The sequence below is a fragment of the Mesoplodon bidens genome (genome assembly GCF_964165515.1).
Source record: "Mesoplodon bidens genome assembly, chromosome: 9".
In the NCBI taxonomy this organism is placed as follows: domain Eukaryota; kingdom Metazoa; phylum Chordata; class Mammalia; order Artiodactyla; family Ziphiidae; genus Mesoplodon; species Mesoplodon bidens.
Genome location: NC_138166.1, coordinates 21318183 through 21344993, shown reverse-complemented (window position 1 = coordinate 21344993; position 26811 = coordinate 21318183). Strand labels below are relative to the sequence as shown.

Genomic DNA, 26811 nt, shown 5'->3' with positions numbered 1-26811 from the left:
GAGAGGCCCGAAGAGTCGCCCCCGCTCGCCGCAACTAGAGAAAGCCCTCACACAGAAACAAAGACCCAACACAGCCAAAAAGAAAGAAAGAGCCGAAGCGTGTCCATCCACTGTGCCCACCTGTCACGTAATGGGGCTGCTCATCGGAGGGGCAGGGCCCACACCAGGGCCCCGAGGAAGGACGGGGTGACAGCATTTTAGAAAATTACAGAATATGCCCCAGGGTCTTTAAAACATCCACACAACCGTTCCTTTTTCAATTAAAATGGCCATGGAGTTTAGTCAAGCAATTTTTTCCCTTTATTTTTGTTAAATAAGATTCCAGAAAGTATAGTGCAAACACTCAGTAGAAAAGTTGCAATTAAGAAATGTACATTCACATTTAACATTTCAGTCCATTCACTGTTTTTTTTTTAAATAAAAATAGGACAAATTATTCAGTGACTTGTCTCAATTTAACAATCTTGGAAAAGACTGGTAGGTAGTCTACAGTGTTCAGTGGACGTAAAAATAGACCCGTATTGATTATACAAATCTATCATGAGAAGTTACCCAGTGATATTGAGTTGTTGTCCTTCTGGTACAGACATCTCTTTTCCGCGTCTAAAGAAGCATCTTCTGGGAGCTCTACTGGCAGGAGAACGTGTCACCCCGGCCCACTCTGTGTTCCCTGGAGGGACAGAGGAGGGCCGAGGGGTTCACACAACCCTTCTCAGTGAGTAAAGAAAATCCAAGAGTGGGCTTTGGGTTTACCTAAAACGAGAGTGGAATCTGCTGCTAAGAGAGGGTGGTAATCGATACATAATCTCCGCTTGTGCAAGGTGGGGTGCAATCAGTGTGTACGAGAGGTTGGGGGAGGGAGTTCGGGCCGAGGGGAGACACTGCAGAAGGAGTGCGGGAGCTGCACGGGCTCAGGGTCCAGGATCTGGGGTGACGGGACGCTCTGCAGCCAGCCGGCAGACAACCCGTGGCGGCCTGCCCCTTTGCACATGCTGCGTGTTTCGGAATCCAAACTAAGTTTCACACGATTAGGAATTTCACGGCATGCGATGCTGAGTGCAAATGGCTCGCGCGGCCACAGTTTCAACAGGGATGAAGGCAAAACCACGTGCCTCTCTGGGGCTGATGCCTGGGGAGTGCCGGCACCCCCGGCCTGTGCAAGAGGCCCTGGTGGCTTCCTCGGGATTCCCAGAATGTGGGAACAGTCCCCTGAGACATGTGCTTCGTGTCCGGGCCTGGGGTCGCGTGCGGGTTGCTGGTGGGAGTCAAGAAACAAGTTCTGGATGCTGGTGGGCCCACTGCCCACTGCTCGCACCGCAGGATGTGAGAGCCCCAGACACAGCTCTCTGGATGGCTGCCCTGCACGCGTTCACCAAGCCCAAGAGGTGGACAGATCTCTCAGGGTTAGTCTAGGAATTCCTCTCTGCTTAAACGTCAGTTCTCAAGATGCGACTGCCAGCTGTTGTGCAATCCAACCCATCTGAAGATGAGCTGGCAGGAACCACGGGAGCCAGAGCCTGGGAGAGGCAGGGACACCTGTGCAGGGTGGCTGCCAATCCTTCACCATCCGTCGTGGTCCCTGTCTCACCCTCTGAGCATTCTCGGTGAAACCTGCTGTTGGATGTCCTCTGATCCCCAGGAAGGAACACTGACCGCCTACACCATGCCATAGCGTGACAAGGACATCGGAGGACTCTGACCAGGAGCTGGGGACTGGGTTGGCTCCTTGTACGTGGAGAAGCGTGTGCAGTTTGGGGGCACCCGGGGGCCCCGGTTCTCCCCCTGGCTGATGTCAAAGAGGCCTTACAGAAAGAGACAGGACGACTGTCCTCACTGAGGGAGAGTCTGTGTTTTCTAAGACACGATGGCAGGTGGTGCTACAGGACATCGTTTTAGGATAGAAAGGATGACAAGACAAGGCAGGGATTCTTCAGGCCCAACATTGTTAAGTCTCTGCTGGGGATCAGCTGTTAAAGCAGAGGCGGGGCTTAGTGGAGAGGACAGGCACTGTTTCACTGGCCCACTGGGAGGCCCAGGTGAGGACAGCTCTGTGCCTGGGCACATCCAAGGGATGGGCTGTGGGGCAAACCTGCTGCCTGGGGGCCTGCTTGGCTGCTCAGACCCAGCCAGCCAGGCACCACCACTACTTGTGTGTGCATGAGCTAAGGGCTCCATCAAAACCAACACAACTTTGCCGATTTCAGTTAGTTAAGAGGTGCCGAATAGAATGGAAAACCAGGGGCTTGGAATGGATGGGAACAGGATGAATCCTGGTCCTGCCACTCAGTGCTGTGTGACTTTGTCCAAGTCTGTAACCTCTCTGAGCCTCAGATTCCTCGTCGACAATAGGCGGAGTATAACCACGCCTCCCTCTGCAGAATGTTTGGAGGCGAGGGGGTGGGAGAAGCACAGGAAAGGTGTGCTGTCAGCTGCCGAGCAAGATATGGGTCTTAGTCATGATCATTCCCTTAGTTTGTGGTCACATAAAAAGTCCACCAGAGACGTAGTTTAACTATACAGGAGAGCGACCTGGCCTTTCCGGGTGCTTATTAGTGTAGAACACACTGAATCCAGGGAAGTGCAGGAATTTCACAAAGGAATGAAGAATTATATCTACATGGATAGTCACCATCAAGGGCTGAAGAAACTGAGCTTGCTGTAATCACGGGAGACCAGGGGGCTGCCACTGGGGTCAGTTTTCTGAGTCCCAAGGTGTTTTTCCAGCCAGTTGTGACCCACACCCCTGAAGACCACCTGTCTATTGTTTTCTGTTCCCACGGCACAGCCCAGAGACTGAAGCCGGGCCGGCAAGTGGCTCCCCGGGTAACTGGGAGGGAGGGGGGGGGCCTGCCGGCTCCTCCGTCCAGAATTCCTGCACCAAACACCCACCTGCGGCAGTCCCCGCAGGCCTCAGTGTACACTGGAACCCCAAACACAGCAGAAATAAAACGACCACACAAACAACAGAAAATGGGATCAGCTCAGGGTCTTGACATCCCTAGACTTTGTACTGATACTGTGGAGAGATTCCAGGAAGGAGGGGAGGGAGGAAGGAAGACTTTCTTATTCTCTAGTGGTTCTCTAGTACTTGTAGACGGAGGCCCGGGCACCACGTGGACGCCGGCGGGGGTCAAGGTCGCCTCTGTGTCTGGCCGAGAAGCTGCTGCCCCTGCCCCTGCCCTTACTCCTCCTTTTAAGGTCAGGATTTCTAGGGGAAATAGAGCTGGGTCGGGGCACTCAGGGGTGGTTTCCCCCGATGCCCTGGGGGGCAGCCATCTGTCTGTTATCCGTAGTTAATTTGTTTCTTATATGAATCCATCCTAATCCTAGGGACAAATAATTGATTTTAATTTTGCTTACGCCATGCCATGCAAACACAACACACACACACACACACACACACACACAACTTGGATTAAGCGTGGCCTCTGGCAGAAAAGTTATTTTTTATCTTAGTGAATAGATGTGTTATATTTTCAGGGAAATTAAGGAATACGAATGTCTGTTCCACTGCCGTAAAGTCAAGTCGTTTACGGAGGTCTAGCCCCAAATGGGGCACCTGAAATTGGGTTTCTTAATTTTACGAAATGGACAATGGAGAAGACAGATTTCCTCATCCCACCACAGGACCTGTCTCCAGTACGTTTGTGCACAGACAGGAGACAAAGGAAAACTCCCCGAATCCTTTCCAAAGCCTCCTGTGGCTTCTTGGAGGTGAGGGGTCCCCAGGAGCTCCCCTGTGGGCCGGCTGTCTGGGGTGCACCCGCACGGCCCCTGACCCGAGACTGAAATCTAGGTCGGGTTCCAGCAGCTGGGTCCATAGCTGGCTTGACTGGCCACCCTGCCGGCCATGCCTACCCCAGCCCTGGCCACTGGGGTGCCCACTGCATCCCACTCTCCCACCCACACTGTCTCCCAGGCATGAGGCCTGCCTGTGGCTGCTGGCTGTCAGTCCACACAGAATCAAGGATGTCCTCCCACTTTGGGGGACCCAGGGTTGGGGGACAGCTGCCTGGCAGCATTGCCGAGGTGGTCACCCACGCAGGCCTCGGACACCAGCCCCAAGCTCCTGAATCCATCCTGGGGAAACCACACAACTCCACTCCCCGGACGGCCCACCTGGCCAACCCTTGGGCACCTGGCCTGGCCTTTGCTCATGAAACACGTCATGGGACAAGGGGCCCTGTGTCAGCAGAGTCCCTCAGGTAAAGCCCATCTCCTTGTTGTCTCCCAAACTCAGTGTGGAGGCCCGAGCCACCACGACTGGCCTCCCAACACCCAGGCGTGAGCCCCCAGTCCTGCCTGCTGACCTCTGGGCCTGGCAGTGCAGCCCCCAGCAGACCTTGAATCTGACTAGACCCACCCCCAGCCTAAGGTCCTGTGAAGGCAGATGCAAACCCAGGACGCTGTATGAAGAAACGGCACGTCTTTCATCATCCACTACAGAACCGGGAGTATTGATTGAAAATGGGAAACGGCTAGCACAGACTTCCAACTTTCAAAGCAAACTGCAGCTGTGGAGGGGGTATGTCCGGGCCCAGGGATACGGTCGTGTCCTCCACCTGCCAGTCGGCCACAGCTCACCCCCTCATTTACTTCACCAAAGCAAATATTTTGAAACCAATTACCTCTATGGAGTTTGGATTTGGAGGTTACTTTTGTTGTTGTTTTTAATTGAAGCCATTACAAAACCAAGGGCAGGTCAGTTTCCGGGGGCTAGTTATACACAACCAATAGGTCTGCACACTCCAGAATGACAAGTGTGACAGCAGGTCTGTGATACCCCGGTAAGAGAACTGCTCGATGCAGGGCACACGCGTGTGAACCTGCATTTCCCGCGCGGTGCACACACACTTAGGCAGCGCTTGCCTTACGAGTCATGCATGGGTGTCCCGGGCAGGGCCTGCCACGTGGGGAGAGACCAGCAGGATCCCGAGACTCAGGGGATCACAGCACACGCTGTGCAGAAGGGCGGGCACACCCTGGAAATGAGACGGGTCCACTTGTCGGGGAGGAAACCTAGACACGGCGGACAGGCCAACCCAGCCCCTCCTTCCCGAGTGGCAGGTTAAAGCAGGGATTCAAATATTATACCTAGGTCGCTACTGGGACGATGGTGCAGTGTTCCTATGGGGGGAGACAAAGCGAGGTGTCCCTGAAGGCTGGCCAGATCCTGTCCGAGCCTGCACATCAGCCCGGATTTGGGGGTGTCAGCCCCCCAACTGTGTGCCCTTCAATTTGGGGAAACTTGTACACATGGCTTGTCTCTGAATCACCAATCTGCTTTGGACCAGACCTGTCTCTACAGTTTAGAGTTATTGCTTCTAGTGACAGAAGGTATCGGAAGCCCTGGTGGCTTTGGAGTCCCGATGAACACGGCAGGCTCGGGGTGGCTGGGTGTGGGGGGTGTGGGGTCCACCCTGCAGGACACAGACCTTGGAGTGGACCGGCCCAGGGTCAGGGGCCGTGGAAGCGTTTGGCAGTTCGGGGCTGAGTTCTAATCTAATGAGGTCAGTCACGAGAGGCATGCGAGGGTCTCGAAGGGACACGTGGATGGGGTCATTCCAAAGGGCGGTGGCAGCAGCCCGGCCAAGCAGGGGCGACGCATCAGGAACCCCACGCGTCGGCCAAAGTGTGCTGTTCACACGGGGTGTCGGGCTTACCTTCATTGTGGTCAGAATGGAATAGGCAGACCGGTGCGCTATTTACAGAGCATCTTGAAATAATTTAGAGAGAATCCTACTTGGAAGGCTCTAACATTTGTACATGAATATTGTACAAGGTTAAAAATAAATAAGGCAATATCATACAGTCTTATAACAAATAAAAAGGAAGTCATTGACCAAACCCCAAGGAACATTATGGCTGAACACGGCCCCTATGCCCACAGGAAGCAGGTAGGGTTTGGAACTGCTGATGATGAAGGAGGTTCTGCTCGTCGAAGGGGCGACCTCGCCGTTTCAGAACAGCCAAGGCCCCGATGGCTTCCCGCGGCTGCGGTGACAGCTGGCCACGCGTTCCGTGGCTTTGCCAACACACCTGGTGGGGGGGTGTCCCGTGGCTCTGTGGACCTGAGGTCCCAGCACAGCGAGTCTGGGCCCTCATCCCGGGGCTCAGGGTCCACCTCGCTCAGGGTGATGTGAACTCAGCGCCTGTAGCTGTGGGATCGACAGCCCGCTTCCTCACTGGCTGATGGCTGGGGCGTCCTCACCTTCGACCGGCTGCAGGCCCTTCATCTTTAAACAGCAACCTCGTGCTTCGAATCTTCCCGACTGCCCTGGCCTCCGTGTCCACTTCTAAGGGGCCACGTGGTCACGTTGGTCACACTCAGTTAACTCAGATGGCCCAGGATCCTCTCCTCAGCTTCTGCCCCAAGCCCTGAATTCCCTCTGCAAAGCCCCCTTTGCCACGTGACAGAGCATATTCGCAGGGTCATGATCGCCTGTGCTGTCCACCCCCCTCCTGCCCTGCCCTGGGGTGGAAGCTCGGCCATGGGGAGCAGGTGGGCAGCAGGGCCCTAGCCAGGGTCTCAGCCCCGCAGCTGGATGCAGATGTGCACACCTGCACAGGCCATGTGCTCAGCGGGCTCTGGAGATGACTCAGCTTGTGCTCTGTCTGTAAGGAGGGGAGGGGGGAGGAAATTCAGCTCCTCACCCAGGGCACATCTGAGGAAAGACTGTCCACCTGCCCGCCTCTGTCACTGGCCCATCCACATGGGCTAAGTGCCTGGCCCTGTCAGCTCCACCCACACAGCCACGAGTCATACACCCACAACGGAGGCAGCCCGGGGGATGCCACTAGCCACCCCCATGGGGCTCGGTCCAGAGTGAGCCCCTGTCCCAATTCTGAAAAGTCAGGACCCCCAGGGAGAGTGGTGTGGAATGGGACCCCCAGGCCTGCTGACTCTGCCGAGCAGGGCTCCCCTGCAACCCACAGAACCCTCCGGGCTGCTGTCGGAGCTTGGGTCTCTGCACGGCCATCCCCCTACTGACTTGCCTGCCCAGAACGTTCCCTCCAGTTTCAAGCTGCCCTCCTCCCTGCAGTCGAGAACTGAGGTCTCCACGTCCAGCTATTTCTGGCCAGTCTCTTCCCACTGGCCCTCCCGGATCTCTGCCCACCCCCAGGAGCCCATCCCAGCATGGCCGCATTCTTCATCTCCATGGCAACCACAGAGATGCCTAGGTAGGAGATTCCCAGACTTGCACAGAATTACTTGCAGTCACTTTCCCTGCAAACCGGAGCAGGGACATCTGTACTGACAGCCATAAACTAACTCCAAATCTCCAGGTCCAAGGGACTGGTTCTGCCAGAGAAACACCTTCCATCCAGGAAGCTTTCTCATGGCTGTGAGGTTCACTTGTTTTCAAAATCAACAAAGCCTTGCACTGTTGTTCAGCGTACGGAAACCCAAGATGCCATGGCAGAGAGGTAAGAAATGACACTGGCCACCTTCTCTCCTTTGAACAAACACAGTGACGTGGGCAGAAAAGGGAACGTCCAGGTTTTACAGGTGCCAATATGCTCAGCAGGGCAGGTGGAGAGCGCACAGGTGGAACAGGAACTATGCTGGTCACAGATGTGGCTGCAGGGTCCCCCAAGAATTCCAGAAGACCTGCCTCTGGCTCTTAGCAAAAACCCAAACTTGAAGAAAGCCAGCAGCCACCACCATCCATGCAGTGGGATAGGGGCTTCTTAGTTCTTCCCAAACCGTCCACCGAAGGTCTGCCCAGCTCTGGCTCTGGCCAAGAGAGTCCTGACTCTTACTCTGGGCTCTGCAGGCCACGGCCCAGGGCTGGAGCTGCCCTCATGGGACCCACACAGCTGGGCTGATGCCGAACTGTCTCAGGGCACGCACGAGCTGGGCACCCCAGTCACTCTGCCAGCCAGACCTCCAAGGCTCTTGCTGTAGCCTGCGGCCCTGGTGGACGTCCTGACGGTCCCGACGTCCAAAGCTGACCTGGCCAACCTCCCCCGGCCACCGAGAAGAGGATGGCGCAAACAAAGACCCTGCTAAAGCCTCGGCGTCTGTGCAGTCTGGGTTCTCCCCTCACCCGAGTCACTGCCCAGCTGCTTCGGGTCATACCTGGACAGTCCCCCTTCCCCAGCCCGGCCACTGGTTCCCGGCCCTGCTCTGCTGGCCGGGCTGGTCCCTGCAGGAGCCCCGAGGCCACCAACGCCCCGAGCATTTGTGCCCTGTGCCCCCAGTGGCCCGCGTGGGCTCCGCTAAGCTTCCTTCCCAGCTGCTCCGGGGGGCAGGTGGTGGCCTGGGGGACAGGGGGCAAGCCCCGAGCCCTGCAGAGACCCCGGCCCGGCTCTGACTGGGAGGCCGGCCGCAGGGGGCACCGGGGGGTGGCCCGCGGCCAGTCTGGTTTGGAGGCCGGCTCTCCCGTAAGGATACATTTTCCGCTCTGAGTTCATGGACCTGTTTTGGGAGCCGCTTCCGTCGGTCCTGCCTTCCAGGAAGTATGTCAGCATCTCGCCCTTGCCCTTGACGCTGACTTTGCCTCGGCACACGAAGCGGTAGCAGCCCCGCCGCAGCAGCCTGTGAACTTCCTCCGTGACCTACGGTGGAGAAAGGCGGGTGTCACTCTTGGTCAACGGGGAGCCCACGGGAAGGTCCCTCCCCGACCTGCACTGATCACCCGATCGCCCGGCCTCTGGCCTCCCCAGGTCGGCCTGCAAGCCGGGTCCTGTGCCCCTCCTATGGTCACTGTGGTCACTTGGCGAGAAGGACATGATCCTGCAAAGAAAGCAGGGGACTCAGAGGGGCCTCAACGGGGCCCTGGACAAGCAGGAGAGGACAGCGTTCGCCATAGGGGGTGCCCAGAGTGGGTGGGCGGGCTGGACAGGGCCCACATGGAACCGGTCCTAGGGGCTGGGGTGTGAGCTCCGTGATCACCCCAAGCCCTAGCCAGATGCCTGGACACCGAGCTCCGGCTGTGCAGCCAGGGCCCTCGGGAGCCGCAGTCACCCCACACGTCTTCGAGGGTCTGGGACTGGCAGGGAGCAGCTCAGCTGGAAGGGGACAGCACCAGCTCCCATCCCCGTGGCTGGGACGGAACCCTCAGGGCCCCGGTGGGCTCGCACCAACCTGCCAGGGACCCCTGGGGCCTCTGTGGGCCAACAGCACGAGAGGGCAGAGGGCACGTTCTCCCAGGGACCACAGGGGTGTGACTTAACTTTCCTGATGCTCAGGCTCCCAGCCAAGGGTTTAAACAAAAGAATTCCTGCCTCACAGAGTTATGAAAAAGGGAAAGGGCAAGAAAGCACTTTCTAATAAGGTTCTGTCAGCAGAAGAGAACACGAGCATTTGGATTCTCCTCACTTGACACTGAAGGGGGAGACCACCTCTCCCCCCCGTCACCCCGACTCCCAGCGGCTGCTCCGAAAATCCCCTTCACCCCCATGTAGTCACCCACCTCTGGCATCTTTATTTAAGATGACTCAGCCCACCCTGAGGCCAGGGTCTCGCATCCCCAGGGTGTCAGTCCCCAGCAGAGCTGGGCAGAGGGGCTGCTCTCTTCCCCGCCAGCTTCGCTGGAACCCTGAACCCACCCCCGCCCCCCAACGCAGCTCTCACCCTCGCTAACCGTCGCGTGCGACGGTAAAGGACCTGGTCTGTCTCGCCACAACTTACCAAGGCTCCTGGTATTCATAAGTGCTCACTGAATGAAAGAATAAAGGAACCAATGGAAGGAAGGGAGGGAGCGAGGGAGGGAGGGAACCAAGGCCTGCCAGAAACCTGCCCGCAGTTCAGGAAACAAAAATGACCACAGAACATCAGAACCTGCACAGCTCCCGGGACAGGGAAATCTGCCGATGGATCTGAAAGTGAGGGGGTCCCTCAGCTCCCCTCATGGGAAAAACAAGCAAAACTGGCTGATCCAGTGTAGACAGAGGGCATGGAACAGAGTAAGCTCAACCCACAAAAACAGGTCAAGGATGTATTTTTCCCCTTAATTAATTAACTCCTCCAATTTCTGTGGCTGTTCATCAGCAAGGCACTGGCTGGTGCTCGCGCAGGGGGTCAGGGGGCTGCTTGGCTTTCTGGAGAAAGTTCCACGGCCCCTCACCAGGGCTGCCGCCACCCACCCACCGGGATGGAGAATGGCAGGTGGGTGCCTGAGGCCTAGACCCTCACCAGGTCAGCTCCATCTCCCAGGCTTGGGAGCAGGTCAGGTGGTCCCTCCCAGACCTTGTAAATGAGAAGAATGCCGTCCACTTACAAGAAGAGTACCTTGGTCAGCTTGATGGTGACTATTACATTCACAAAGACTTGGACGGTCAAGGAAAAGTGGGGAGTGCTGAAACTCCCCAGGGTGCTGGCTGGTTGGTGGCCCCAGAGCTGCCAAAGACCCCGATCCAAGGCCACACAAGGCCAGAGCCACACGGCCTCACTCAGTTCCCCAGCAGGGCTCAGTGCACACCAAAGTCCTTCATGGAGTTGAGCCACAGACTGGCCGGTTACACAGGGGAGATGCCACTGTCACAAAGGTCACCACTCAGATGTGGCCTCTGAGACACAAGGTGATCTCAGAGGCTTGCTATCGCGATAAAAGGCTCCATTTTGCTCTTTCCTTTCATGATTGAACCAACCCACAATTCATCTGTTCAAAGAGATCTGGTCTTCCTAGAACCCTGACGTCCAGCTTAAGCCCCAAGATACACACTGACAAAAATCTCTGAGTCTTATCCTTATGTGAGCTCTTTCCTTTCACTGTATTCTCTTGTCTTATGAAGAATGAGAGGTAACAAAATATCCAGATCATTGCACAAAGAAACGCTGGAGGTAAAGATGACCCACCAGCACATGCAGTAAAGCCGAGGTCTGAAGGCAGGTGGGCTCGGGCCTGGGTGTCCTTCCAGGCCGCTTGGGAGCTCGGGCTGCACGCCGCCCCTGTGCATCTCTCAGCCTTGACATTCGAGCCAGGAAGTCCCAGGCTGTGAATCAGGGTTGTGTATGATGTCACCGTGGGGGGCCCAGAAAGGGTCCAGGTCAGGAGCTCAGAGACACGAGGTCCCCAAGAGGCCAAGAGGGAGTCCCCTATGAAGTCTGATTCTCAGCCACCTGCATGAGAATCCCTGTGTCTCTGAAGAGGTGGGCTGGGAACTCTCTCTAGAGTTCCCTGTGAGGCCCGGCCAGCAGTGGGGGGGACCCACCCTGCAGCCACACCGACCTCACTCTGCCTGAGAGAGAGTGCTGGGCTCCCATGAAGACACTTCCCGGGAAGCACCTGCTTGGTCCTCAAGTTGATGACCAAGGTGGAACCTGGGTATTGTCACGGTCAACCTTCTCTTGGCCGCCGTACTCCTTGGAAAATGGGGCCCTGGGATGCCCCGGGGACTTTAGTCTGCTCAGAACCCTCTTGTCTGCCTCTCCTGGCACAGCAGGCGTGAGGAGGGGTCTCCTTTTTAGGAATTTTGACACAGAAGAAAGAAGACTCCCAGCTGAGGACTAAGGAATGAGAATTTGGGCAGGTGATATCTGATTAGATATTATCCTCGGGAAAAAGTTAAGACACCTCTTTGCAAACCTTCATCATTAATATGTGAGTCTCTTGTTCACTTCTTCAAAAGAACCAAAGGTTTAACCTGGGCTGGCAAAGGGAAGGGATCTCTCCTGGGCTGCGACCAGGAACCCCTACAAGAACCACACAACAGTGGAGCATAAGTGTTTCTCCCTTTAAACTGGGAAGACGAGCACGATGGGCTGGAGGGGAAGAGCCTTCGGCCAAGGGGGTGGCCAAGTGGCCAGGCCAGGTCACGTGGGCCGCCAGATGGAGGGACTGCAGGTCTTACCCAGGTTGACAAATGTCACCAGAGCCCTGCTTCTGTCCTGCCCTGTCCCAAGTGCATGGGGTGCTGCTACCCGAGCCGAAGGGCAGGAGGGGAGGGGCCTGGTCTGCTAAGACCTCCTGCGATGCGGGTCCTCCAGGAGGTCCGGGCCGAGGGACTTTGCCCTGCGGGAGTCCAGACACAGATATCGCCGGGCAGCCCAGCAGCCGGCAGAGGCTGCATGGCGTGCCGGAGTCCCTGCCATGGCAAACAGCCCTCACAGGAGGCCGGAGAGAGCAGGGACGGCTCTGAGCAGAGGGGTGGCCGACCCAGATCGGATGTTACAAACTTAGAGATGTGATGTCGGCACTGGACAGCAGCCAGGCTGGAGAGTGGAGGGGGCTCCCGCAGGTGTTCCCCTGGGGCATGACCAGCTCCTTGGGAAGGCTGCGAGAAACATAGGTGAAAGATCCTCTTAGAAAAGGAACACGGTGTCCTGGGATGGACGGCAGTATGACAACGTGGACGCACTTAACGCACCTGAGCTGTGCACTTAAAAGCAGCTAAGATGGTCCGCTTTACGATATGTGTATTCCACCACCGTGAGAAGAGTTTAAGGGAACGAATGCAGAGGTGCAGAGATGCTGCATGCAGACCCCGCCTGTGTTCTGAGCAGGAGAGCTCCAGGAAGATTTTGCTGGCTGTCTTTTAGGCTGACGAATCCAAGGGACCCACCAAGGTACCTGTCCGAGGGTTAGCACCCGACGAATGCAGGCAGGGGCCCCGGGAACTGAACAGGTATGACGCGAGAGGGCCCCAGGCAGGCAACCTTCTCATTGGAACCGCATCCTGCAGGGGCCGCACCCCAGTGCCTCTCTAAAAACCTGGGGTGAATGCACGTGTCTCGCAGGGTCTACGGAGGACCAAGTGAGTCTTTGTGATCAAGTAAAGGAGCAACGCTAACTGGCTGCCAGGTGGTGGCTACCTCAAGGCCAGGCCACAGCAGGAGGACAGTGGCCCTAGTCACCCAGCACTACGTTCTCTGCCCCATCCATCCGGGCCCCCAGAGGCCAACCGAAGCCCACACGGGGGACAGGCTCCTTCCCTCTGTGTGACCCACGCTTGCGTGTTTGTTCCAAGGGAAATCCCGAGAGTGGAACCACACGGCCACATACCACGAAGCGCAGGGGTCACTGTCTCTTACACCTTCAGTGCCAGCCAGTGCCAGAGCACCTGCTTCGCATCCCAAGTGAGCACCCGCAGGTTCTTAGGTCAGGGGGCCCCACAGCACCAGTCCTTTAAACGGTGAGGCAGCCCCTTCCCTTCTAGGGAGCCATCACTCACTATCCCCATCTCTGCGCCTGGCCACACAGAGGCCAACCTCCAAGGCTGCAGACACACTGAGCCTTGCGGCTCGGTGTCCCTACCCAGAGGAGGCAGACCGGGACAGGAGGACGCAGGCTGCAGGGCTGGGCGGCCGCCCCCACCCCACCCTTGCCCCTTCCACCTCAGCCTCCCGCCGGCAGGATGGGCACCTGTGCCTTGGGGACTTCCAAGTGAACTGACCTGGATTCTGCCCTGCACGCCGGTGCTGTCCATCCGACTGGCCACGTTGACCGTATTTCCCCAGATGTCGTACTGCGGCCTGCGAGCCCCGATCACTCCAGCCACCACGGGGCCAACGTTGATGCCTGGAAAAGAGCCGCGCGGGGCGTCAGTGGGGAGGCCTCCGAGGGGAGGAGCAGCCCCTTGTGAGGTCATGGATTCCTGGGGTCACCCAGTGCAACGCCCCTCCCCAAAGCAGGGACCCCAGAGCATCGCCGAGAGGCAGCTCCCGGGCTCTGCTTGCATGACGCACCATCAGGAAGCGGCCCTGATCCCGGGAAAAAGCCTCATTTCCTGGAACAGCGACCCCATGCCGAGTCTTGCTGACCGTTCAGTCTGTGGGCCACAGTGTGTCCCTCCGCCCCCAGCTCCCTCTTCCAGAAAGGACAGCGGCTCGACTGGCTCCCTGGATGGGATCCCTCGGCTCCTCTGGGTGTCGGGCCCAGAACTACGTATTTTCAGGGCGCTCTGAAGGAGATTGGAGGCGCCCTTGTCCTTATGTGGCACAGGGTCTAACTGGCCTGGACAGTGACACAGGCCCAAGTGCCCCCAGTCGCCCCTGCAGCCAGGTCTGGGCTGACACCACAGCATACCTTCTGACTCAGTACTCTGCGTCGATTTTCCTGAGCTTAGCCAAGCACGTGAATAACGTTTCAGACGCTGGCCTAGTCAACCCCCCAAAACCGGGGCAGTGGGTGCTGGCGTCTCTGGGAGGAGGTAGGGGTGGAACTGGATGGGCGGAGCTGGGAGCCTCAGGCTAGGTGGATGTGGGAGCCCAGGGAGGAGCCCCAGAGGGGCCACTTCCACATGGCTGGTGGGACCTGGGGAACCCCTTCTACCACCCCGGATGCCCCTGTCCATGTGGACGAGACTGAGCCAGGATGCAGCCTCCTGTGTGACCGGCCATCCAGGCACAGAGGTGCGACTGGCCTATGGGTCCTCAGTAGGAGAGTAAGAAACAGAATTTCCCTGATGGACCCTTACGTCTATTAATCCAAGCCCACGGCCCCAGAGGAGAACTGGACCCCAGGGGTGAGGCGCAGATGGTGCCCTGCCCCTACCTCCAGCACGTCCCTCGGGCTGGGCACCAGGGCTTAGTCAGCACCGTGTTTAAGCACATCAGACCTCTACCCACTCTGGGGGCTACCACCCCTCATGCTCAAGCCCAGCTCTAAGTTCTGTCCTTTAAGGCCACTAGACATTTGAATTGTAAAACCACCACAAATATCCTGTTTAACTATATCGTGGACTAGTGGGTAATAGGGAGGGAAAAGGGGGGGAGGGAGGGAGGGAGGGAAGGAGGAAGGAAGGAAGGTAAAAAGGAAGGGGAAAGAGAAAGAGAGAGAGGGAGGGATAAAAAGGAGAGGAAAGAAAGAGAGAAAGGGAGGGAGGAAGGGAAAGAAAGAAAGAAAGAAAGGAAGGAAGAAAGGACAGAAAGGAAGACAGGCAGAGAGAGAGAAAGGAAGACATCTCTCGTTTAACTATATCCTTGACTAATACAAATTTTCCTGGTAAGCCCAGAAAAAAAGTGAATTTAAGACTGAAAAAAAAGAAACCCTACAAGTTTGATGAGAGCTAGAGAGGAGCTTAGACCCCGGGTGGTTCCCCTCCTCACTCGCAGGCAAGGCAAGGGAACCCAGGAGGACAAAAGACCCAGCCCGAGCCTGCACCCTGGGCTTCTGCACAGCCTTGGCCCCAATGTTTCGGGCCTGCTGACAGGGGCACCTTCCTCCAGCTAAGTGTGGACTCAGAGGTGTATCTGAGTCTTTAAGACAATCAAGATTTCTCCTGCGTTTCCTAAGCTGCACAATGACCCTTCCAGGTCCTCAGGCACTGATAACCAGCTCTGAGGTGGGCCCAGCTGTCCCTGCGTCCCATGCACTGCTCTGGGAGGTGCCATCCTCCTTCCTGTGAGACAAGGGAGCCTGGACCAATGACCCCCGCTCCTAGGGGACAGCCCAGGCCATCAGCTCCCGGGGCCAGTGCAGGAAGGGTGAGCTGGCCCGAACGATGGGACAGCTCGCAGCCACGTACCAACACGGAGCACGAAGTCGTTGTAAGACTGGTAGTTGATCTCATCCAGGACATCGAACATCTCGATGGCAAAATCTGCCAATGTGCTGAGGTGGGAGGAGATGCACTTCTTAGCCTGGACGTGAGCAGACACGGGTTATTACGTTTGACGGGTACAAGGGCAGAGGGGCCAGGGACACTCAGCCAGGGACCTGCAGGGGTGGGCGGACCAGCCTGTACCCCTCACAGGATCAGGGACTTGATCCCCATGTTAACAATGCAGCAGCCCCGCTGGCTGGGCCTGGGGCTGACTGGGTGGCACCCTACAGCTGCCCTAGTGTGTGTTTATCATCCCATTCTACAGGTAAGAGACTGAAACAGAGGAGGAATATTATTGCCCAAGGCTCCCAGCTCCTGAGGGCAGAGACTGAGGCCATCTGAGCCCAGGCAGAACCCTTCTGCAGGAATGGGGGCAGGGGGGAAACCCTGTGGTGGGAGACCAGATGTCCCACTGCTCAGACAATGCTGCCACTGGCCCATCGGAAACAAGCAAAGCAAGGTGAGCAGAGTGGGTCTGAGTCAACGCTCACACAGCAGACAGCAGTTCCAGCCCTCCTTCCTCACACTGATTCGGTCTCTTTCATTGTGTTGTGTTGAAAGATCCTCTCTTTTGTGAAAAAACAACTGTAAATTTTTTTCTTTTTCGAATGATATCAAGGTTACTTGCTTTTCTTTTTTTTTTAGGAATATTTTCATAGTCCTCAAAGTTGGGGAACTAATGCTTTTTTAAAAAAAAATTAACTGACAATTTTTTTTAGAACAGTTTTAGGTTTACAGGTAAATTGAGCAGGTAAGTGTAGAGATTTCCCATATACTACCCCCGTACCACCCCTCGCACATAGAGAGTTTCCCCTATTATTAACATCTTGCTTTAGGGTATGGTGTATTTGTTCCCATCGAATGAACCTACGTTGATTCATTATTATTAACTAAAGTCCACAGTTTACGTTAGGGTTCACTCTATGTGCTGTGTGTTCTACGGGTTTTAAAAAATGCAGAATTTCATGTATCCATAATTGTAGTAGAATACAGAACAGTTTCACTGTCCTCTAAATCCTCCATCTATTCCCTCAAACCCTGGAAACTATTATTTACTGACTCCATAGTTTTGCCTTTTCCAGAATATCCTATAGTTGGAATCACAAAGTATGTAGCTTTTCCAGATTGGCTTCTTTCACTTAACTTAAGGTTCCTCCATGTCTTTTCATGCTTTGATAGCTCATTTCTTTTTAGTGCTAAATAATATTCCATTGTATGGACGTATTACAGTTTATTTATTCATTCACCTGTTGAAGGACACCCTGGTTGCTTTCAAGGTTTGCAATTATGAATAAATCTGCTACGAACATCCTTGGGCAGGTTTTTGTGTGGACATAAGTTTTCAACTCTTCTGGATAAGTAACAAGGAGAGTGATGGCTGGATCATATGGTAAGAGCATATTTAGTTCTATAAGAACTCAAACTGTCTTCCAAAGTGGCTGCACCATTTTGCATTCCCTCCAGCAATGAGTGAGAGTTCCTATGGCTCCACATCCTCACCAGCATGTGGCAGTGTCTGTGTTCTGGATTTTGGCCACTCTAATAAGTGTGAAATTGTATTTCGTTGTTTTAATTTGCATTTCCTGATGACATATGATACGGAGCATCTTGTCATATGCTTATTTGCCATCTGTATATCTTCTTTGGTAAAGTGTCTGTTCCCATCTTTTGATGGAACACTTTTTGATTGGGCTATTTGTCTCCTTAATTTTAAGAGTTCTTTGTATATTTTGGGTACAAAGCCTTTATCAGATAGGTGGTTTGCAAAGATTTTCTCCAAGTGTATGGCTTGTCTTTTCATTATGGTATTTTCCACAAGTAGAATTTTAAAATTTTAATTAAGTCCAATCTAACAGTGTTTTCTTTCACGGATCACGCTTTTGGTAGTGTATGTAAAAACTCATCACCAAACCCAAGGTTACCTAGATTTTCTCCTATGTTATCTTCCAGATGTTTTATAGTGTTGCATGTCACATTTAGGCCTATGATACATTTTGAGTTAATTTTTGTGAACAGTGTAAGGTCTGTGTGTCTAGATTTATTTAAAAAATATTATTTAGATAGATAGATATTCAATTTTTCTAGCACCATTTGTTGAAGATTATCTTTGCTCCATTTGTCAAAGATCAGTTGATGATATTTATGTGGATCTATTTCTGGGCTCTCTATTCTGTTCCACTGGTTTATTTGACTAACCCCTTTTGCCAAAACCATACTGTATTGATTACTGCAGCTCTATAGCAAGTCTTGATTTTTGGTGGTGTCAGTCCTCTAACTTTGTCCTGCTTCTGCTATGTTGTGTTGACTACCCTCAGTCTTTTGTCTTTCCATGTAAACTTAGGATCAGTTGGTCAATATCACATAATAACCTGCTGCACTTTTCATCAGGACTGCATTAAATCTACAGATCAAGTGGGAATCTGACATCTTAACGATACTGAGTTTTCCTATGCAGAAATATGGAGTATCTCTTGACTTATTTAGATATTTGATCTAAATAAGCACTGGGCCCAGTGCTTTCTGTTTTGGAAGGTTATTAATTACTGGTTCGATTTTTAAAATAGATATAGACCTACCCAGATTATCTATTTTTCTTATGTGAGTTTTAGCAGATTGTGTCTTTCAAAGAATGGGTCCATTTCACCTAAGTTACCAAATTTGTGGGCATATAGTTATACTTTTATACTAGTTGGAAATAGTAACTTTTAAAATGTTTGATTTTATAATTGTCTGTAGTTAAAGATACAGAGATAAAATAGAAATTTCTATGTTGATTTTATATCCAGCAAGTTTAGTAAAGTCACTTAAAAATTCTATCAGCTTACATGTAAACATTTTAGCACTGTATATTCTAAACATGCAAGCAATTTGAGAATGATGGTTTTGTTCCTACTTTTGCAATTCATAACTCTTCTGTTTACTTTTCTTCCCTTATTGGACTGGCCAGGACCTCCAGTGTAGCACCACACAGTTGTCCACAATATACTTTAACATCTTTTAAATGTCCACTGGTTCAGTGGGAATGGCCCCTCTTTTGTTTCTAATATTAGTAATTTGTGTCTTCTCCCTTTTTCTTGGTTAGCATGGCTAGAGATTAGCAATTTTATTGATCTTTTCAAAGAGCCAACTTTTGGTTTCATTGATTTTCTTTGATTTGTCTTTGATTTCATTGATTTGTGCTCTGATTTTTACTATTTCTTTTATTATGTTGCTTTACGTTTATACTGCTCTACTTTCTCTACTTTTCTAAGGTGGAAGCTTATTGATTTTGGATTGGTCTTTTCTAATGTATGAATTCAATGGCATAAATTTCTCTCTAAGCACTGCTTTTCCTGCACCCCACAAATTTTGATAAGTTATATTTTTATTTTCATTTAGTTCAAAATATTTTTCAACTTCTATTGAGATTTCTTTTTTTTTATTTGTCCTTTGTATCACTTAAAAGTGTACTGCTTCATCTTCAAATATTTTGGAATTTTCCAATTATCTCCTAGCAATAGATTTCTACTTTAATTCCACTCTAGTCTAAGAATAGTTTATATTATTTCAATTATTTTAAATTTATTAAGCTGTGTTTTATGGCCCAGAACGTGGCCTATCTTGGTAAATGTCCCATGTGAGCTTCAAGAGAAGTATATTCTGCTGTCCTTGGATGAAGTAGTCTATAGATGTTAATTACATCCAGGTGATTGATGATGCTGTGAATTCAGTTCCGCTCTCTTTACAGATTTCCAGCCAACTGGATCTACTGATTACTGATAGCAGGGCACTGAAGTCTCCAACAAAAATAGTGGATTCATCTATTTCTCCTTGCAGTTCTATCAGTTTTCGCCCCCTGTTGTTAAGTGCATAAATATCAAAGATTGTTATGTATTCTTGGAGAATTAACTCCTTATAACGTACCTCTTCATCCCTGATAATTTTCCTTGATCTGTAATTTGCTTTGTCTGAAATTAAGATAGCTACTTGAGCTTTTAACAGTGCTAGCATGGTATCTCTTTCTACATCCTTTTATTTTTAAGGTCTCTGTGACTTTATATTTAAAGTGTGTTTTTTGCAGAAAACCTAGCTGGGTCTTGTTTTTTAGCCACTCTGTTAGTTTCTGTTTTTTCATTGGTGTATTTAGACCATTCACATTTAAGGTGATTATTGATATAGTTAGATTAGCATCTACCATATGTATAACTGCTTTCTATTCATGACACTTTTTTGGTTTTTTTTACATCTTCCTCTCTTTTTCTGCCTTTTTTATAGGGGCAACCTGAGGACTTTATTCACAATACTGAATTGGGAAAGGGGAACACTCAGTGGTGCCAGGCTGCCAGGATGGGGCCAGGGTGGTAGGGAGGGGGCAGGGCTGGAGGTAGTTCTTGCGCCCGGCCTTCCGTGTTGACCTTCCCCAGAAGGTTGTGACTGCAGAGAACTGGCCACTGACAAGACAGCCTGCAGGCTGCTGCCCTAATCCAGTGCAGAGGGCAAACTGAGGCTCACAGTGGGGGGCCTGCCCATGGTCCCTGGGCAGCTGGGGGCAGAGCTGGGGCCCAATCCCTGAGCAGGGCACACCTGTCGGCCTGCACTCACCTTGGTCCCGGCCGTGGGCGCCAGCCCCACAGCAGCCATGTAGGTGCTTCCGATGGTCTTGATCTTCTCCAGGTCCTTGTAAAAGTCTTTGTCCATGAGCTTTGTTTGAAACACAAAACTGTTAAACGTTACATAACATCTTATAAAAGTCACGGCGGCATAGAGCCCCCAGGAGCAACCGCAGACAGACACACTCTGGAAAGCAACATGTCTTCTTCATGTAGGCATGAGAAAAGTTCTGGGGCTGAACTGAGAGACGCAGGCCTCAGGGGCTCCAGCAAAGGTACTTAAAAGAGGTGCTAAAGGGCTTCCCTGGTGGTGCAGTGGTTGAGAGTCTGCCTGCCGATGCAGGGGACACGGGTTCGTGACCCGGTCCGGGAATATCCCACGTGCCACGGAGCGGCTGGGCCCGTGAGCCATGGCCGCTGGGCCTGCGCATCCGGAGCCTGTGCTCCGCAACGAGAGAGGCCACAACAGTGAGAGGCCCGTGTACCGCAAAAGAAAAAAAAGAGGCGCCAAGGAGGAACCATACAGAATACACCCCCATCCTCCAGCAGCTGAGTTCACAACCACCCAGGGGGCAGATGGGCCCCAGGGAGAGAAGCAGGACTGGCGCAGACGGGAAGCCTGGCTTTGGAGGGTGCAGAGGTGCCTGCCCCCCAACCTGCAGGTGAAGCCGCCCACCTGAGCTCGACCTTCACAAGGCAGGGCACAGACGCCAGCACCCGCCCTCCCCATCCTAAGGCACATTTCCTTCCTCAATGGTCACGGTTGGTTGGGATTCCCAAGGAGACAAAAGGCACGTGCTCCCCCTGGCCCCGTGCCATCCACAGAGCATGTGCTACATCGGTGGACGCAATTCAGGACTCGGTTGGAGGAGGGGCGCCAGGACGGCCCAGGTCCAGCAGGGTGAGGACTGTGGGGCGGCCCTTACCTCGTCAAAGTCGGCGATGATCTCGTTCAGGAGGCGCAGACACTCCACCCCCATGTTGTTGCCATCCAGTTCAATGTAGAAGTCGTTGAAGTTGGGGATGGAGGCGAACATGACCCCCACCTGCGAGTACGACTGGTAGTACAGGTCCTGGGGGTGAAAGGTTGGGTCAGGCACCGAGGAGGCAGCTAGAGCAGCATTCAGGGCTGGCGCTGGGAGCGGGGCCCGCGGACCAGTCCTGAGACGGGGCTGCCAAGACGCGCTGGCACCCCGCGCCACGCGAGGAGGGGGCTCGGAGGATCCAGGCCGACGCAGGGTAATTCAGCTCACAGGTGGGTGCAGAGCCCCTAGCAAGCGGGGGAGGCACCAGGGAAGGATGCACTGTTCTGTGAAAACAACCAGCTCCGGACGCCCCCAGCCCAGCGGCATGAAAACATGAGCCCTGGAGCTCTTTCAGGCCAAAGCTAGTCAAGCTAAGCCTGGGGGATTTGTTGCCTTTAGGACCTAAAAACCCAGCCTGAGCCTCTTTACTTTTGAGTCGGCTTTTGGAAGCCCTGCTCTATGCTGTCTGGGTGGTTCCAGAGCTTTACTGCAGTAGGTCGTGGGCACTAGGACGTTCTGAGCCAGCCAGACAGCTCTGAGCACAGAGAAGGGAGTGAACCACCAGCCCTACGGGTGGGTGAGGCAGGTTCTAGGGGCCCACCCAGGACGTGCAGGCCTTCCAACGGCGCTTCCCAACCTCGTGTGCAGTTTACTGAAGCCCACTCGCCTTCCTTGTGGGGAAAGTGGATGCTGTGCTCTCTCCCAGGATCAAAGGGGAGGGCACGCTAGCTCTGGGCACCTGTCACCCCCGTGGCCCAGGAGCCTCAGATGGTCTAGTCCCCACCCTGCCCTTGGGGTGGCCAGAGGGGCCTCTCCACCTCGGTGCTCACCATGTTCCGGGGGTTGGACATGAGGAAGTGCTGCGCGACGTGGGCCGGCAGGAGGTTGAAGAGAATCCTCTTGTTGTCCAGCTTCACCCTCTCCATGTCATCCCGCTCCTCCTCTGCCTGCGGAGTGGTCCTCCGTTAGCCACCAGCCCGCCCACTCACGCTTCCCTGCTCCTTCGACTACCCACCATGCAACAAGATTCTCTCCTGGACCAGACTCTGGACGCTCTTCCCAAATGGGCCCTGACGTCGGGGCATCCACGTTCATCTCTGCATCGTCCAGTTTGAGCAAGAGCCCCGCTTAGTCAGTTTAACCGGACACCCCATCCTTGACATCTGATCACCCCAGACATCTGATCGCGTTCCTCATCTCCGTGCCCCGCCAGGTGATGTCGGATCACCTTGGCCTGCTCTCAGCAGGACTCCTGTTAGGTCAGTTTAGCCGGAAGCCCCCTCACCCCGGATGCCTCCTTTGGTAGTTTTCCATCCACTGGCCCCCACCCTGCCCCTAGGCTATAAAGCCCCGCTTGCCCGCCCTCTATTTTGGGTTCAGCCTGCTCTCTCCCACTGCAGTGGTCCCTATGCCCGACGCAACACTCCTGAAAAACGTCTGCCTTACCCTCTTTAATGAGAGCTCTGAATTATTACACCTGTAATGCATGCGTCTTTCTACTATCCAAGCTAAATGCCAAGTAAGCCAACGGTCTCCACCAGGCTCATCTCCACGCCCCTTCCAGGTAGTGACTAGGTCAACATTAGGGGCCCAGAGGATCCACGCAATTCTGGACGAGTCACCACCCGGATCAGCTAGAGCTTTCAAAGGACAGACAATAAGGGGCCTGGCCCCAATTTCCAGGGTCTACTCCCAGCCATCTTCTGGGGACCAGAGACCTGAAGCAGCCCTCTGTGGGGCACATGCCCACTCCCAGGACACACCAGGCCTCCAGCAGCCTCCGATGTGCCTCCAGAGCACTGCGGGCTCACTGGGAATGCCCGAAGCCAGCGGTGGACCCTCCCTAAGCTCCTATGTCCTCTAGAATCTCTTGGCTTTCAGCAGGACTCACATGTCTCTGGGCGCTGAGACAAGCAGAAAGCTGCAGGGGCCGGGGGGGCAGACCCAGTGGAGCAGAGGGTAGAAGCTGGCGGGTCCAACTGGGGGAGACGGCAGAGCAGATGGCAGGTGCGGTACGGGTCCCAGCTGGCTGGCCTCTTAGCTCCAGGGCCCTGAGAGACTAATGCAACCAGTGGTGATGGCCCCACTCATTGGCCACCATGAGGGCTCAAGAGGTGATGCTGGCAAAGTGCTGAGGGCAGCCTAAGGTCAGGTGCCAGCCCTCAGAAATGGAGGCCACCGGGATCACTGTCGGTCACTGTCCCCCACTTCCACATCTGGCACCTGGCCGTAGGCAGGGAAGAAGCTCAACTGGGGGGACATTACATCAGCATTACAGGGGCAACAAGCTCTTGAATGCAGTGACAATGTCACAGGCACGCCGTGTTGATGGCCTGCGGCCGCCATCAAAACCCACACCATGGAGGGCAGCACACCCTGGTTCAAGCCGGGTACGGAGCTCCAATTACCTCGTCATAAAATGAAACACCCATTCATAGAGGCACCATTCCTACCTATCAGGGGGTTAGGAGGGCGCGTGTTAGCTCGTAAGCCTTGAAGAGCGTCACCTATTTTTGGTGTTGTTATTATAGTAATAGTTGAAGTGGTCGGCTACACACTGCTGGATTTCATGCAGTGATTCCACCAGTTGAAAGCAAGCATGTGAGACCCCCAAAGGTGGATGTGAGGAGGCCTCAGGCCACAGCTGCCAGGAGGAAGGGGGCCCAACCAGGAGTCCCAGGCCTCCTCTAGGGCGTTTTCTGGGAAAACAAGATGTGTGGTCCACAGGAGCCGTCAGTTAGCAACGAGGCTGATGCACGACAGGTTTCATCCTGCCCCTTAAAGCGGGTAGACATGCTGCAGGTGAGGACAGGAGAAGGAGGCCAGGAGCCCCAGGATCCGGCTCCGACAAGCATGGACCCCGCAGACAGGGTTGTGGCTGTGGACAGCGGCTGAGATGGGTATCAGCAGACACAGCCGTGTGGGGAAGAAAAGCCTCACAAGGGAAACAGGAACCTCTCCTAAGACACGTATAATTAAGTTCCTGTTAACACGTGTGCACTGACACACAAAAGAAAGTTTTTTGAAAGATGAGATAAAGAGAAAGTAAATAATATTTTTTAAATAACAGGTTTTTAGAAATTTATTAATGGCACAAAAAATTTTGCTCTCTCCAAAATATTAATGTTAACAGTATTTTAATGAATGCAGTGTAACTGAATATGTTTCAACTTTTTAAAAATTTTTGATTGATCACTTTGTGTGTTGAAAAGCTTTCATTCTAATTTTGGTTTATTTCAATTTATTTCCCGTTAACTTAGATTTATGGGCTATCAGATTAGCTCTCTTTCTAAATAATCAACTATTTTTTAATCCATCCACAATGTGAACGTTTTTGTTGAAATCTGACTGATAAATGTCTATCTTCTTACAAACTAAGCAGAAGAAGTTGGATTGTTATATTTTTCACAAATAAGATGAAAATCCACTGAAGTTCTCTTTTTGTAAGACTTTCCAACCAGCCAGGAAGTATTGGTAAGAAAGAGCTGTGGGTAACATACATTATTCCTGTAAACAAAATCACACGACAGAGACACGTCCAATATCCATTTTCAAAATTTTTCCTCGGGCTTCCCTGGTGGTGCAGTGGTTGAGAGTACGCCTGCCGATGCAGGGGACAAGGGTTCGTGCCCCGGTCCGGGAAGATCCCACATGCCGCAGAGCGGCTGGGCCCGTGAGCCATGGCCGCTGGGCCTGCGCGTCCGGAGCCTGTGCTCCACAACGGGAGAGGCCACAACAGTGAGAGGCCCGCGTACCGCAAAAAAAAAAAAAAAAAAAAAACAATGTTTTCTCTACAGCATAGTTTCCTTAGTTATCAAAGGGAAAGAGGAGGGGGGATAAACTAGGAGTTTGGGATTAACATATACACAGTACTATATATAAAATAGAAAATCAACCTGAAACTAATACAACATGGTAAATCAACTATACTTCAACAAAAAAGTTAAAAATTAAAAAATTAAATTAAAAAAGCATGTTCCTTCTCACGTGTCAAAAATCTGACCCCTGACTCTATAGGACAGATTATGAGAGCTTACCTTTCAGAAATTAATTACCAGGGGACATCTTACAGACAGCTACATGACATCTCAGAAGGGCACCCAGCCTGGGAGCACTATCTTTTGGTAAACAGAACAGAGCAAAACAAAAAATAGCACAACCTGACAACTCCCCGCAGGTGACCGGTGAGCCGCTGTGCCCTGTGACTCTCGGTGTGACCCCTATGAGGTGCTGTGAAGCTTTCCGTCTAACCAGCTGAACAAGCAGACCCTGACCCAGCAGCTGGAGTTAAGGACAGATCGCTAAAAATGAGCAACTGAGTGAGGGTGGCACTGGCCTCGCTATGCCTGGGCAGTGATGTCCCTGCCTGTGTCCTAGAAGTGACATCTGGCCAGAGTGAGATCAACCCAGCCAGTTCATTCTTCAACGAGGAAAGCATGTTTCTTAATTTTCAGATTCGCTCACTATAAACAGAACTTCTGATGTTGTTACACAGTGTTCCCCAGAGAAACAGAAACAATAGGGCAGATATAGATATACAGGAAGGGATTTATGATGAGGAGTTGGCTCTCATGATTATGGAGGCTGAGAAGTCCCACCATCTGCTGTCCGCAAATTGGAGACCCAGAAGACCTGGTGGTGTAACTCCTGAAGGTCTGAGAACCGGGGTGCTGAGGGCAGAGACGATGTCCCAGATCGTGTAGTCAGGGGAGAGGGGCTCCAATTCTCCCTTCCTCCACCTTTCTGTTCTATTCAGGCCTCCCTCAATGGATTGGATGAGGCCCACCACATTAGGAGGGGAAATCTGTTCTACTGAATCCAGATTCAAATGCTAATCTCATCTAGAGGTACCCTTCCAGAAATACGCAGAAAAACCTTTGGCCAAATAACTAGGCACCTCGTGATCCAGACAAGTTCACACATAAGCTAACCATCATGATGTCTTCTTCCAAACCCCACTGTGCTATCTCACTTGCCTTCTGGGGTACACACACCCCTCTTTGGGACGCCCAGGCTCTGAGAACCACCTCTTCCTGCAGAAGCACAGAAAGGGAAAGGACCTTTCCAAAGCACACAGAGCAGCTGAGACAGAGGGTCATCCGTCCCCAGGTGAGAAGGACTTCATCTCTAACTCTTGAACTGAATCATTCATAGTTGCCTCCCTTTGATAATTTAGTCTCACTTGAGGAAAAGGCACTCTGTGAGACATGTGCATCAACAACTGCATCAGCTGGGCAGGTGATCAATGATGGCGCTTGTCTCCAGAGAGAGTGGCTGCCCTGCAGAGGGGACAAGTGTGGAGATTCAGGGTGGACCAGGCTGGTCAGGCCACACAGGGCACAGGCTTCCAGAGGAGCCCCCAATCCACTGTCAAGAGGGTGAACACGAGCGGAGGGGGTCAGAGGAACAGAGATAAAGATGATAGCAGACTCATCGTTAAAAGCAATGCCAGGCAAAAGGTGGTGGAACATCTTTAACGCACTGAAAAGAAAAAAAGATCATGAACTCAGAATCCTATACCCAGCAAAAGTATCTTTCAACCACAAAGGCAAAATGAAGAGTTTTTCAGACACGCAAGAGGTGAAAGAATTCATCACCAACAGACTTGCAAGAAACATTAAAGTGGGTCTTTCAGGCAGAAGGAAGATGACAACAGACAGAAGCCTGGATCTGCACAGAAGAATGAAAAGCACCAGAAATCATAA

General features: G+C 52.9%; 1 protein-coding gene across 1 annotated transcript in view; it reads right to left on the bottom strand.

Annotated features, from left to right (window-relative positions):
* Positions 1-302: 302 nt before the first annotated feature.
* ADCY1 (adenylate cyclase 1) overlaps positions 303-26811 on the bottom strand; it is a gene marked incomplete at its 5' end in the record, with an annotated part of 122332 nt that continues 95823 nt past the window's right edge. Inside the window, 6 exons of the mRNA XM_081243372.1 lie at positions 303-8562; positions 13342-13466; positions 15415-15529; positions 20074-20172; positions 21008-21154; positions 21937-22053. Coding sequence (XP_081099498.1) covers positions 8224-8562; positions 13342-13466; positions 15415-15529; positions 20074-20172; positions 21008-21154; positions 21937-22053 — 942 coding nt within the window. The 3' untranslated portion in view covers positions 303-8223. The remainder of the gene's footprint in view (positions 8563-13341; positions 13467-15414; positions 15530-20073; positions 20173-21007; positions 21155-21936; positions 22054-26811) is intronic.